Raw genomic sequence first — 14,456 nt, forward strand, 5'->3', positions numbered from 1 at the left:
AAGCTCACTGAAAACTCTTGTCCTTCAAATTGCTTCTATCATCTTTATAAGCAAAAAACCCCACTGTAATAAAATATATGTATAGGTATGGTAGGTTTGGATGAGGGTTTTGTTTATTTCTTTGGATTCAGTATATTTTTTTGTTTAGTTTAAGGTTATAAGAATAAAATTATGTTTCGTTTTTGTTTCTTTTCTTAACTTATTTTTGGTTTTATAAAGTTACCCTAGATACCACCCTATTAAAAAAAGTCATACTTTTTATAACAAAGGCCGCTATTTACTTCACCCTCAAAAGTCTAGCCTTAGCGCTTTTCAAATTTTCTGACAACCCTGTAAATATAAAAAAAGTTAGTCTCGAATGTTCCAGAATTGCTAAAAATTAACTAAAATATTAATATTAATAATAATTATTTCTTTAATTATAGCTTGACATTACAAGTCACATGGGTATACAAACAATGTAAGTTACAAAAACACTGTCGTTGTCACAAACACAAGCCTAAATTAAGAATATTTATAAAAATGCATTTTTAACAGCAATTTTATAGCGTTTGTTATACTCGAAACAGCCTGCATTATTCACAGTATAAGTTGTTTAGGGACCCTGAGAAATGACGAAACAATTGTATCGTGTCTACCACAACAAAGTTAAGAAGAAGTTAAAACTAACTACATAAGAGCAATTGTTAAGTGATTAAAGTGAACTGTATTCACATATTAATTTAGGATCATGAGAAATGACAGCGCACTAAGATATTATCTTTCGCTTTCTCACACGAAAGTACCCGCTACATGTAACTGCTATCACTTTGGGTACCCGTTTTTTGTTGTGGAATACTTTTACCTTAAAATTACCCAGCCACGCGCATTCTTTCAGACCCACCCGAAAAAATCAATCAAATTAAATAGAAGGAGCGATACGCAATAACGGAACGTCCAATTAAATTTTGCCGCCTACCCGCGTCTAATTTTGAGTGGTACCGGTTTCTTATAATACCAAGCTCGATTGTTCCAGGTACTCGCGAGTTATCTCGTTATCGTTTCGCTGGGATAACGAAAAAATCCATTTGCGCACAATCGCGATTTGATTGCGCTTAAACGGACTTAGATTAAACGTTCAAATTGTATTACGTATGGGAAAACTTGTGGTGTTTAAACTCGGTGAGTCTTCAACTTATTTTGAGTGCACTCTTTGACATATTTAAAGTGAAGTAGTAGCAAAGTAGTACCACTCTACTTACTAAATTACAAAGAACATCATTTTGTACGATATCTTTGGAGATATTTAGCCAAACTTAAAGCTGTATGTATACTGCGCCCCATTTTGGTATGTCCTTTCTTAGTGAACATAGAGCCTTGCGTTTTCGTACCTTAGGCACCTTTTTGTGGAACGAAAGATGAAGTTAACAAAATTTTCATGGCTTGCTTGGTTTTTAAAATAAATTTGGACATTTGCAGTTTTAGGGCACCCCTCGTTTCTCGGCTATCCTATCAAATATCCGAAAAGTGAAAAGTGCTACTATATATACTACTATATACTACCTAGAATTCAGTGGCTTAGTAAGTGTTTTTCTAAATGGTTTCGTCTTTTTGAAAAAAAAATAAAGTTTGTTTTTTTGAATGGAATACCCTATATCTTATAGGGCAATTTGATTCCGCTTGGTATGAGATTCTCAAAAATGTATAACAGTAAGGGGTTATTTCTATAAATAACCTCACAAAGGTGATTTTATAAAATTTTCATAAAGATATTTGCGGGTAGGATTTATTAAATATCTCAAATAATTGTCATATTCATTCTTGAAAATACTTACACAATAACTTTTATAACTTACATAAAACCAACGTAGTTATTAACAAACATAAACCTAATCAAGAACCTACATATTAAAACAATTATTTAAAATGATAAGGAACATAAAAAATAGCACTTTTTTCAAATCTGAACATAATCATTTTCATTTATAAAGCTAACAAACCGGTCAAAATGTCAGTGACATTGACATATATGTATCTGAAGTCATGAAAATTTTAACAAAATAAATAGGAATTAAAAGTTCAGATTTTCACGAAATTATATATTTTGACATGACAATTGTTCCGACAACACCGTGTCTTTATCAAATGTAATAATTACAAACTACCTGCTACTATATATACCGAAAAATGACCATAAAACCATAATTAATGTTGTTGCAAAAATTTAAGTTCAATAAAGGAGAGGTATTTAAATCTAATTGATCGTTAAGCAATACATTTGAATGGTTCATTTTGTTAATCTCCATGGCTTCCAATAAATTTAATTTTCTACTTTTTGTGGTTGCGTGTAATACATCAAAATTGTCGTCAAAAATGTGTTTTTCTGTGTTTAATACAATAATAATATATAATTTCGTGAAAATCTGAACTTTTAGTTCTTATTTATTTTGATAAACGAATTTTCATCAAGTAAAAGCCACCTCAGTTCAATTTTCGAAAATTTTAACGTTAACGTCATCTTTCGTTACATACCCTCAGTCGCGAGCAAACTGGGACACAGTGTATATTGTTGATGGTTTTACGGTCAATCCTCTTAATAGAGCTAGAGCTAGGGTGTTGCGATTCGTCAACGGAAGCTACTTTGAGACGAAAGGTGGGCAGAAACAGAAATGTCACAGCTTATTTTGGATTTTCAGATAGACGGTGATTTTGATAAATTTTCATTTATTAGACACCCTTTGTAGTTCTGTTGAGCGATAGCTTATCGAAAAAGTGAACATTGATCTGGATTGGGGTTTTTACGTACAGTTTTTTTCTGAGATTCGCAACTTTTGATATATAATCTTATGTATTTTTTATCTTGATATTTAATCTTTTTATTAGGCGTATTATGAACTTTAACAAAATATGTAACATTTATAAAGCAATATATCTTTAATTTTATTTAGATATTCGTAAGAGAGATACGACGCAAAACCATGGAAAATAGGATACACTGTACAATTATGTTTTCAGTGTGCATTTATTTATATTACGGGAATGAAACAACATAAGAAACCCATGACTCCGCAATGAGTAAAACCCTAATTTCAGGACTTTATTACCAAATCAGATGAGTTCCAATTATTATTGAAACAAGTATAGTGAATCTCAAAGTATATCGTGTTCCCTTTTGGCGGATCCTACCCTAATAAACCTTAAGCGGTTTTATTGGCTATTGGGCAAACCCATCGATAAATAATTTATTCATGCTTGAGTGACAAGGCAAGGGTGGGCTAGGTATTTCTTGAAGTTGGGCTATTAGTTATATTAATGTGTCGGCTGATATTTGACTGCCAGTCTATAATAATCCTCTTTACTATGGGTTTTGAAAACGTTGTTTTACGCGAATATTGGGCTTTCAAGACCATTCGTTAATTATTGACTTATTATTATTGCAATGGACGTTAGATAAGGGGCATAAAAAAGTTTTGTTCAGAAATACTTATTTTATTTCAGTCAAATTTTTGGACGAACAGAAGTTTTATTCGTTGTTTACAACGAAGTTCAAACCATTACTATTGTTTACTTAAATGTTACTCATGGGGGAAAAGGGATTGAGAAAGAGGATTGAGTTTTCATTTGCTTTATCCAGAAAGTGCCAAAAAGTTTATATAGGAACCAAATATGGAAAATATTTCGTGGAAAGAAGAAAAGTATGGACACACAAACTTCGAACAGCAAAATTTGTAACAAAGTTTATGAAAGTGAGTCCGCTAGTTTAAGAATTATTTCGAGAGTTGAAGTATTACCGGGCAAAATGATATGACGGATTAAAAACTTCTTCACTACCTGTTATACACCTGGAATGTTCATTGCCTCTAATATGTATGGTGTTCAATTAGACAAAAGTTCTTTTTATTTCCTTTATTTTACACGATAAACACTAGTTTAAATAAAGATTACAATATTAACGACAGTTGTTGTCAACTGCAGTTTTAATAGTGGGTTTTAATTAGTTTTACTTTTTACTGTCCCTTGGGCCCGCTATACAGGGGCACTCGGCCATACACCATACTTTAAACCTTCATGCTTGTTCAAGTCATTCAAATCTTGAGCTCGCTTGGCGTCGGCAGCTAACTTCTATAAACACAGGCAAAAGCCAACACGACATACTTTGAGACAAACTATACTTTAGTATAAAATGAAGCCTTGTTCTGATTCCATGTCGAAAACCATTTACGCTTATTGGTTATTAATGCTAACAAGACAAAAATCCTTGGCTCGAAACTGTCGTCAAAATTAATAGAAAAGTCAACAAAAACGCAAAAAGACCTTGAATTTTACTAACGATGGGTTTTAATGGGTTTCCCGGAGACTTTTATCGCTTTTGCATAACGTGATAAAGTTTCAACACGTTCCTATACTTGTACGTATCGTGTTATTTTTCAGGTAGCTTAGACAATTAGAAAAAGTACGGTCCTTAACCGGGTTGAAGATGGAGAACGGCTCAACTGACAACTTCGTCAAGGTACCTCCGGAAACTTTAAAGTTTTTTATTACATTTTATTTTATTACGCGTATTAGTTTTGACGTTTGTGGAGATCAATTTCATGTTGCATTTTAAACCTCCACCATGGTAAATGGTAAATACGAGTGTCGTTCAATCAGTTCTTAGAAAATTTAAGAGATGGCGATCGTACTCTAAATATATTGGAACAAGTAGGTAAATGTCAGCTTCCCGAAATATGAACGGTTATGTTATATATTTTATGTTTGTTACTATTTAATTAGTTGTTTGATAATGCAAAAATGCTGATTCGAACATGTTTTGCCTTTCCTCACATTTCTTGAGTGCTATCAGACTGACGTAAAGAAGGGTTTGAAAGAAAGCATAAGTTGTCTTATCAACAATAATGCAACATTTTCCGTGAATTGAATTTAGCCACAACTACTGTGTTTACAGTCAATGTTGATGCTCACAGTAAAAGCTCAGGAAGTCCAAAAGCTCTGTCTCAAAGGAGTGTAAGGTAGAATATGGAAGTGGGGAATGTTTCCAGAGAATGCATTCGTAAATATGTCCAAGAGCGGTCTTAGATTGTAGGTATGTTTGAGTTATACGAATAGGTCAAAGAAATGTTGTGAATGGAAACTAAAAAAACTATTCACCTAATTCGCTGATTCTTGTTTGCAAACTTGCAGAAATGGCTTGGTGGACAAAGGTTTATGTCCATCGAGCGAGGAAATAATCGCTCAAAAAAATGCCTGTTTTAAGGAGCATCCTAAATCCTTGAAAAACGCTTATATAAATGTATAAAGTTGAAAGGAGATTACGTTAAACAATATACAAAATGCGCAAAATAATGTGTTTCTTTAAGGGCTTGTTGAACGACCTTTGTACCTCATGCCAGATACAACGAACTAATATCGACTTCTATCAACGACCTTTTTTGATATCGAACCCTAAAAAATATTTTGCAAATATTACGTAAAACTTATTTTTTTAAGAAAAGACGGAGGAGAACAACATCGGGTCCACCAATGTTGTCAGGGGCCGCAAAAATGCTGTGATAAACTTTGTGATATTTTTACTCATAACCGGGTACTGCGCCTGGGCCACGTGGTACTACGTGACTAAAACAGGTAACAGTAGGACACGATGTGCACTATCGAGTTTTAATGGCGTCGTTTTCAGAAAGCAGAAGCTGGGACAAATTCACGCAAACTACTTCCGACGGCTACGGGTTCCTGGTGATTTTGTACTGCATCTACGTATACGCTTTAGCATACTACTATTGTATCAAACCATTTATTTTACCACCACTAGAGAAACTTATATTGATGCCGGGAAAACAATCCTTGAAGCGGATAAAATACGGATCCGTCATATTTTACCTCTCCGTACTAGCGGCAACTGTAGCTTACCTGGTAGTAGATACCGCAGACGACCGACAGAGACTTATCCCTCTAATAGGGCTGACTTTGTTCCTCTTATTCGGATTCATAATATCGTCCAACCACTCGATGGTAAGTTACCCCCGCCCACAAAAGCAAATACGAGCGGTTAACTTTTCCAGATCCCATGGGACACTATAATTTGGGGCATGATCCTGCAGTTTCTTTTCGGCCTGTTAACCATCAGGTGGGAGATCGGCAGGAATATCTTGGAAACCTTCTCCGACAAGGTGAACGCTTTCCTCGACTACGGACTACAGGGAGCCTTCTTCACCTACGGCGAGTTGGTCACCCAGAACATATTTGCCTTTTCTGTACGACCAAGCTCCGCAGCTGCACGAACTTCCGCTGCCGCACGTTTTGTTTCAGGCACTCTCGGTCATTTTCTTTCTGGGATTCGTGATCAATCTGCTGTATTACTACGGGCTGATGCAAAAGTTCGTTTCTATTCTGGGAGGATTCCTGCAGATCATTTTGGGCACTTCGGTGTGCGAGAGCGTCAACAGCGTCGCGGTGGTATTCGTCGGAATGGTAGGTTTTCCGCCGCGTTGTGTTACGACGATAATATCTCTTGTGTTGGTTACAGTCTGAAGCGCCGATGATGCTACGTCCTTACTTGAAGAACTTGACGGACTCTGAGCTCCATTCGATGATGCTCGCGGGCTTCGCTTCGGTCTCAGGCAAGACTCTGATAATTTTTCCAGCAGAATGAAAGAACACCGCTTTTTCCAGGTTCCACTCTTGCGGCTTATATCAGCTTCGGCGCGAGGCCCCAAGATCTGATCACCGCCAGCATAATGTCAGCGCCTTCCGCTTTGTGCTTCAGCAAGCTTATGTATCCCGAGACGGAGGAAATCAAAATACAGAAAGACAATATCCACCTAGTCGACGTGTGAGTAATAAAAAGCCTTTTCAGACCCAATCTGTATTATATAGTCAAACTATCAACATTTGAAAAATAGATCCAGGCTCCTATTAAGAACCCACAGGTGCCATACGGTAAACTACAGATATGGAATCTCCCAAAACCCCAAAGGACTCCCAAAACGCAAATATGATGTCATCATCACATTTAATTTGGAAATAGCCATCCTTCATATCCAATGCTGTAAAAAGAAATTGGTCACTTATATCAACAGCGATTTCCTTTGATGTTGGTATTGGAAAGTGATCTTTTTGTATAGCTTCAAACGTAAATCACCATTATTTTTTTTCTACTCTCTACTTTCCTAATTGATAAGTGCCTGGCTTCTTAAATGACCCAATTTTTATTTAAGTCGTTCTAGCAGAAGTTTAGGTGCTCCTGAATGTGTGAAACTGCATCAGGTTTTAAGTAACTCTCTAAGACCTTCAAATAATTTTGGATACTGATCAATAACATGTTGCAAATTTTTAATACATATATCTGCATCTGCTATAGCAATCAAAATAACTTACTTTAGTTTACACCAAACTTCAGATATTTCCACTACTATTTTTAAAGTTTTTTTTTTAAACTACTGCTACCATAAAAAATTTACATGATCTTAGTTCTATTCACTGATAAAAGTTTTCAACATTCATGATGATATAGCGACTACCTTGGTTCCAGTATTTAATTTAAACTCTATTTGCCATTTAAAATTAACTTCTACATTTCGCCGTTTCTCCTGTTTCGACTACTCTCTACACTACCTTGCAACTTTTACTCCACTTACAAGTGAACTTTCAAATCTATTTCAATTTCTTGAAGCTTTTTTCTCACCAACTTCAGTGTTTTTTTTTTCATTTTTGTCTCTTGGACATGCATATCCATAACGATTCAGAATTCAACTTAAACTATAGTTGTTTGTGCTCTCAGACTGTGTCTTCAATCTTCTGATTACTCTCTACACTGCCTACAACTTTCACTTCACTTATAAAAAATTCGTCTAAGCTATCAGTGACACATTTGAAGTCTCATCTTCAATTTAAATTTCCTGAATCTCATATGCCGGGTACATTTTGCTGTTGTCTTGCCATATGCACAACACGGTTTGGATTTCAGATATTTGTGACACCAAAAACTACAAGAACTTTCAACTCTTTGGTCCTTTAATTCTTAACAATTTTCGAAAGTTAGTTTCGATTGTCGCAGTTGAATATGCCTATCCAAAATGCCCATAACGACATGCTTTGATCTTTGTAGTCTGTCGTTATAACAGCCTTACTGAGCTAGGCTAAAAAACTAGGCTGTTAAATTTGAGCCTCTCAAATATCATATTGGTCGTTGGGGCACAATAAACATTGATGGAATCTAGCTTATCCTTTTGTCTTGCGCCAGACGCATAACTCAACCTCAAGGGCATCGTCTCCAACTAAATTTAAGCTAGGCTACTTTTTTATTCTCTTCCTTAACCCACAACTCAATTGTTGAATACTTCAAACTTTTACAAAAACTTTTACCGATTGGGTTCCATTTTTTTTCTAGTGGATTTTATCCTGGACAAGAAACTGTTTTTAGACCTGACACCATGTGTTGAAAAAACAAACTGTCCACATTTAAAACATAGATCTAGGCTATTTGATAATCGTTTTCTTCGTAGAGAACATCGTTCCGCTATGGAAGCAGCCAGCAAGGGTGCTACCGACGCTTTCCATCTCATAGCGGCCATCATCTCGGGCATCACAGCCTGTCTTTCCTTCGTTTACTTCATCAACGGCGTATTAAGCTGGTGCGGTGCTCAGGTAGGTTTCACCGACGACGACAGCAAATGGACGCTGGATATCATCGCCGGTAAGATCTTTACCCCGGTTTCGTGGGTAATGGGTATCCCGTGGGACGAATGCGAGAAGGTGGGCCAGCTGATCGGAGTCAAGACGATGGTCAATGAGTTCGTCGCATTTCAGCAAATGGGCAACATGACTCTCACGGTATGACTACCTAACGGCACGCATTGCGTTACTTTATTCGTTTGTCGTTCGCAGCTGAGGAGCAAGGTGATCGCTACGTACGCTATTTGCGGGTTCTCGAACCCCGGCTCCATCGGCATAGCTATATCTACCATGTCCGCTTTGGTGCCAGAAAGAAAAGAGGCCGTAGCCAAGCTAGTGTTTCGGGCGTTCGTGGGCGGTGCTTTAGTGTGTTTGATGACGGCCTGTATCGCTGGGATTCTGATGCCTCAGTCAGTTCTGGAAGGCGGAGCCGATTTGACGAACGTCACGATGACGGATTTGAGAATATGACATTGAATTGAAGACAATTATCGGGCATTAAATTGTTAAGCGTATGTTGTGGTTTTAGTTTTATTTACCTATAAAATTACCTTCTGTACTTATACAGGGCGGCTCACTAGTGCAGGATTTTTCTTCTTTTATTATTTTTAATTAATTGTCCTAAAGAATTATTAGTTTTAAGATCAATTTTTAGATGTCTCTGTTTACAAAGGAGGAACAGTTAATAATATACGATATGCCGAGGATACCGTAATTATAGAAGAAAATCTCGTAGACCTGCAAACCCTAGTAAACAGAGTCGACGAAGCTATTACATTTAAACGGAGAACCGTTGGAGAGAGTAACATAGAACAAGCAAGAAATGCAACAAACGAGAAGTTTCTAAAATGTTACATATAGTAGTAGTACAAGGTCGCTTAATAAAGAAATGCTATCCTGGACAACAAGAAAAAGAAATTAAGAAGTTCTTTGGAGAATGGGACACGACAGACTATTTTATGAATATTATATAGCGACGAAAAGTTGAATACCTAGGTCATATAATTAGAGGACTTCGAAATGACTTTCTTCGACCAATTATTCACGAAAAAATTTAAAGAAAAAAATGGATTGGGCGAAAGAGATTTTCAACACTAGGAAAAATTCAACAATGGACAGGCCTTAATGCAGACGAGTTAGTCAATGTAGCACAAGATCGGGAAAGATATAGAGACATCGTGAATATGGCAGTCGTCAACGTTCAATAGGGATATAACACTTGAAGACAAAAATGTGTATGTTTTATGTTTACGAAGAAGCGGAATTAACTATCATCACACAAATTCTTTTCAAATATATTAGTCAAATATTATTGAAGCAATTGTAAAGAAACAAAAGCACCAATGACAGTTTAAAAATGATTTTTTCCAATAATTTTTATTAAATATAATATTTTAACTTATTTCGAAAATTCCAGTGAAAAATTGGCCAACTCCTTAAGTAAACATAATCTGAAAATAGCTTTTAAAACTAATAGTGCTCTAGGACAATCAATTGAAAATGATTGCCCCAAGCCATATAGGCCATATGTTTTAGTAAACAAATAAAATAACACTCTTTGATTTCAAGGATGCAATTCATTTAAAGGAATGTAATCATAGTTTCAATCTAGGTTCCAGTGCTCTCGGTGTTCAAGGTAGTTTTGCGGATTCGATAGGCAACATATTTGATATCTTCAGTGTTAACCTCAAATCTTTCCTACAATTAGAGCCATGCGTGTGTATGCATGCTCACTTTGGCCTTTCCCGCTATATACCAGCAAAAAAACTCCGATTTTTGCGAGTGCACATATGTCGATGTTGTGGTTGTTCATTCCTATCAGTATCCCTTCCGGCTTCTTTTCTCGCAGTCCTGTTTCGTAGTGCGGGTGCTCGTCTTGATATTTTTCCGTCTTGTATCGGAGACATTGTGATCGTGTCTATAAGCATATGTTTTTGTTACCGGAGCAGAACCGAACCCTCATTTTTTACCCGGGCTTCGGACCGGCTCTGTTATTAATGAGAAACTAGCTGTACCCAACAACAGCATAGGCAGAGTTATATAATAAATTAATAATTGTTGAGATTGTTACCATGCAATTGTTTTAGTAAGTAAGTACTTTGCGCCCGTCCCTCGTATACAAGGGAAGGAGGAACGTAGGGCATTTAACAACACTCTTAAAAACAGGTGATAGAGATTCATCGAAAATGCCCGATTTTTTTTACATGATTCAGGTTTCTGATTGACAACGACAGTGTTTTTATTTATTTTTCATTTACTTTTCCGCTGAAAGTTCAAAAAATAAAAATTCAAAAATTATGAAAATCGGCGGTGGCGGCATCTCTGAGCAAGCGCCGTAATCGCAAACCAGCTTCGGTCAAGGAATCGGTAAGTTACCTGGACAAGTCGCAACTGTTGCCACCACATGTCGCCAACAGCGTTAACTTTTTGTATTAAGGCGCCAACAAATAAAAATATAACCTGTTATCCTGCAATTCTTGTTTATAGTAGTTGTTGTTAGTTAGTTCACCCATAATATTTTAAAGTAGTTTTTCTTGCCTCGTTTCAAATATTTTCCCTATTCTACTACCTATCAACCTATTCGACCTTTGACCAGATTCTGGATGAAAGGATTGGGCATTTTAAGTCTTATATTAATGGAATTTATTTTTGAATAATATTTTAAAGCTAAATAAAAATGTAGAAAGAAAAAGACTAAAATATTTCTTGGGCATTTTATGCAATAATCTCAATTTCAAATTTCTGTTTTTTTTTATTTGGTACACACAAATTTGAATTTTGATTCAAGATTGGTTATTTTTCCAGCTTTGATAACCATTCTTATCAATAAATATGCAACGTTCTGTCTTTTTTTGACTTTTGAGACGCCTCCAGTTGACCTCTACAGGCCCGGCATTAATTAATTAATTTATTTATTCTGTGTTTAATAAAGCTTGCATTTTTCAACAATGATTGCTTATATGTATAAACAAGTACTTAGTGCGTAAAGCATAACATACATACTTGGTTCCACCAAACTATAATTTTTATTTACACACACTAAACACATACAGTTAGCAAAACTAGTTTTTTTTTTGGCTAACTAACCTACACTAATCAAAACTAACCAAAACTAGTTTTTTTGGCTATTTTAATTGATTTACCTTTGACTGACTTATTACAAACTGAATAATTCGATGGACTAATTTAATACATAAATTACGGTTAAATAAAATTAGAAGTTTTCTCCAGGTGGCCACTAATTTGCGTAAAATACTAAGTGTCCCAAGAAGGTCAACAAGGAAATGGACAGTTCTATAACTAAAAAAAAATGAATGAAATGGTCACCAAGGGGCGTAATGGTTATCCGGACTTTTAAAACTCCGTTTCAACTTTCAAATGTTAATCTTAGGGACAGTATTTCAAATCTGAGACAAATTCAAATATTTTTTGTTTGCTCTACATCTGCAGGGAAATAAATGTCCATATCTCAAAGAGGCTTAACGGATTTTGATTACATCAGGAGCCGTTAAAAAGGGCTTTTATTAAGCTATCTATCGTGCTGTGAGTGAGCCATTCTTGTAAAAAAAAAATTTTAAAGTTTAACATTTCCTAACTCACTTAGTAACAATTACGAGCCCTCTGGTTTCTAGCATTTTCTCTTCTTCTTCGTTGCCTTTATTTAGGCACCCGGTATATACGAACGCAAATACGGTTGGTTGGTTTTAACACGCAAGCAGTCTAAAGGCCCCCACAGACGCTCAGTTTTTTAGTACAGGCCAACTCTGTAGGCCAATTTGTGCAGTTTAACTGTATTATTGCCTGTCCCACACACACGTAGTTTTATAGCATAGTTCTTTCTATACAGCCAACTGAGTAAATTCACACTCACTAGTTTTTCTATACTTAGTAAAAGAAAATGGCTTCTCGAGACACGGCATTATATTGCATTCTGCTTGCCTGTGCAATAAAGAAAAAGCCAAAAATGGAATGGTTGGTTCAAAGAAGCAAATGGACCAAAGATTGGTAGCTCAAAAGAAATGATTACTCAATGATTTGCTTGCTGATTTGAAACTTGAGAAGCAGGATTGGTTTAACTACCTAAGAATGGACGAGACAACCTACTTGAAATTATTGAAACTCGTTTCATGCCAACTACTCTAAGATTTCTCGCTACTGTTTTCAACAATAATTTCACCTCAGGCATTGGGACAAATAATACCAGAAACATGCAGAGTCATATTCAAAGTATTGAAAACAGACATTATTAAGGTAAGTAAACATTTTATTCCAAAAATTCAAAAACGTAAAATGTTAATTCCAAAATCAAGGGTTGAAAAACATATCTACAAATTATTATTCGGCTTCGGGATTATACCCACGCAGAAAAGTACCTAAATTTTCATTATTATATTGTTCTTGAGTAGATTGCATTGGCATCAGTTGACGAGAGGCTTCCATACAATTGGAATTTGTAGCTGCAGGCTCTTGCTCCAACTTATAATTTCGGTTTAAGCATCCTAGTTCTGCTACGAGCAACACATCATTGATGATCTTTTCAGCATATATTCGTTGCTAATGTGGCAAGCTTCTTAGTTTTGAGGCTATAGTTTTGCCTATAGTATCAAATTTTTTGAGTTTTTCCACCAACACATCATAGGCTGCGGACTTGTTATTTCTGGTACCTCAATAAATTCGCTTAAAAACTGTTTGTTAACGTTCGTCATTTTGTTGCTTACTATTTTTGGATTCTAAATAAACCTTAAAACTGAACAAATCAACTGAACGAGTCCACACACGCTCAGGTTTCCAAGTTTGCGCAGGCTAAATTCAAGCACGGTGTGATTTTGCTCAGGCCAGGCCAACGGTCTGCGCAGTCGGCCGGACGTCCACACAAACGCACCGATATGCCTGCACAAACTAGGTTTGCACAGGCCGCCGGTATTAAAAAAACTGAGCGTCTGCGAGGGCCTTAATGTAGGGTCGGTTGCATATATAGGCGTCTCAGAAACGGGACACCGCGCATTTAAAGCTCCGCGGCGTTGTGACATCTACCTGCAACAAAGATAAATCCGGCGAATAACTTCACATGTTCCAGTAGATTTCAACACTTTAATTTATAACTAAAATAAAAGTTCAAAATCAAATACGTTTAGTTATAACGAAAAACTCGATACGACGCGAGGGGCGCAACTGTGCAGTTAGATCCGACAACGCCGTCATTCGATCTCGACCAATGAAATCAATAACCGATATCGAATGTACCGGACCGATAATTTCGTAGCGGAGCGTGTCCCCGAGCCAGTTTAAAAAAAATAGGCACATTTCGTAAAGCAAAGGTCCGAATTCGTTTAGAAAAATGTACGCCCACTGCCCAAAATAATTATCTAAACAGCTAAGAGTACAGCAATAATTCCGCGACTCGGACGCGCTTCGCTGCTCGTGCGCATGTCGTTGCGTTTCAAAACGGACCCGCGACGACTGGGTCCAGGCCGTTGTTCCTCTATTTTCTCCTTTCGCTTAGATATTTTAACGTCCTTTCCGATTATGGAAACCCATGAGGCTATATCGAAACGAAATCTTCTGGTTTACGGAGTTGTTTGGATTGTTTTGACCTCTTCGTAACTGCGATCTGAATTTACTTGGATAACCGAAGCACTTAAACTCCGGCCTGGAATGGGCTTACGGGCCCTCCGAGAGCGTGTCCGTTGTCACAAGGTTTGTAAACATTTCGTTAGACATTTGACAATCGGTTCCAACATGGCGGTGTGTGTCGCGAGTGATCCAAGTTAACAGGTGAGTTTTTCGTTGTTTTCTATTTCGTCCGGCGC

At 36.5% G+C, this 14,456-nt stretch overlaps 2 protein-coding genes across 3 annotated transcripts in view; both read left to right on the forward strand.

Annotated features, from left to right (window-relative positions):
* Positions 1-1,008: 1,008 nt before the first annotated feature.
* On the forward strand, positions 1,009-9,155 carry LOC132706416 (sodium/nucleoside cotransporter 2-like). Of its 2 annotated transcripts, none has more exons than XM_060677746.1 (10): positions 1,009-1,161; positions 4,411-4,489; positions 5,472-5,601; positions 5,654-5,985; positions 6,036-6,227; positions 6,283-6,444; positions 6,500-6,593; positions 6,646-6,805; positions 8,478-8,805; positions 8,860-9,155. In XM_060677746.1, the coding sequence occupies exons 2-10, from the start codon at positions 4,457-4,459 to the stop codon at positions 9,115-9,117; spliced, it is 1,689 nt and encodes a 562-aa protein (XP_060533729.1). In that variant the 5' UTR covers positions 1,009-1,161; positions 4,411-4,456; the 3' UTR covers positions 9,118-9,155. The 2 variants fall into 2 exon arrangements, with proteins under 2 accessions (XP_060533729.1, XP_060533730.1); XM_060677747.1 differs by lacking the exon at positions 1,009-1,161 and adding an exon at positions 1,186-1,327.
* A 5,180-nt stretch (positions 9,156-14,335) lies between these two features.
* The window catches only part of LOC132706665 (uncharacterized), a 62,863-nt gene continuing 62,742 nt past the window's right edge, over positions 14,336-14,456 (forward strand). Inside the window, exon 1 of the mRNA XM_060678138.1 lies at positions 14,336-14,421. The gene's annotated coding sequence lies outside the window, so the exon portion shown is untranslated. The remainder of the gene's footprint in view (positions 14,422-14,456) is intronic.

Source organism: Cylas formicarius, unplaced genomic scaffold (genome assembly GCF_029955315.1).
Source record: "Cylas formicarius isolate icCylForm1 unplaced genomic scaffold, icCylForm1.1 PGA_scaffold_8__14_contigs__length_24414737, whole genome shotgun sequence".
Taxonomy (NCBI): Eukaryota; Metazoa; Arthropoda; class Insecta; order Coleoptera; family Brentidae; genus Cylas; species Cylas formicarius.

Bases quoted from the DNA above. Each gene is read 5' to 3' on its own strand.
- LOC132706416 (XM_060677746.1), top strand. From the start codon at position 4,457: ATGGAGAACGGCTCAACTGACAACTTCGTCAAG. The intron at 4,490-5,471 runs GTACCTCCGGAA...TTTTAAGAAAAG, and splicing joins CAACTGACAACTTCGTCAAG to ACGGAGGAGAACAACATCGG. The intron at 6,228-6,282 runs GTACGACCAAGC...GTTTTGTTTCAG, and splicing joins AGAACATATTTGCCTTTTCT to GCACTCTCGGTCATTTTCTT.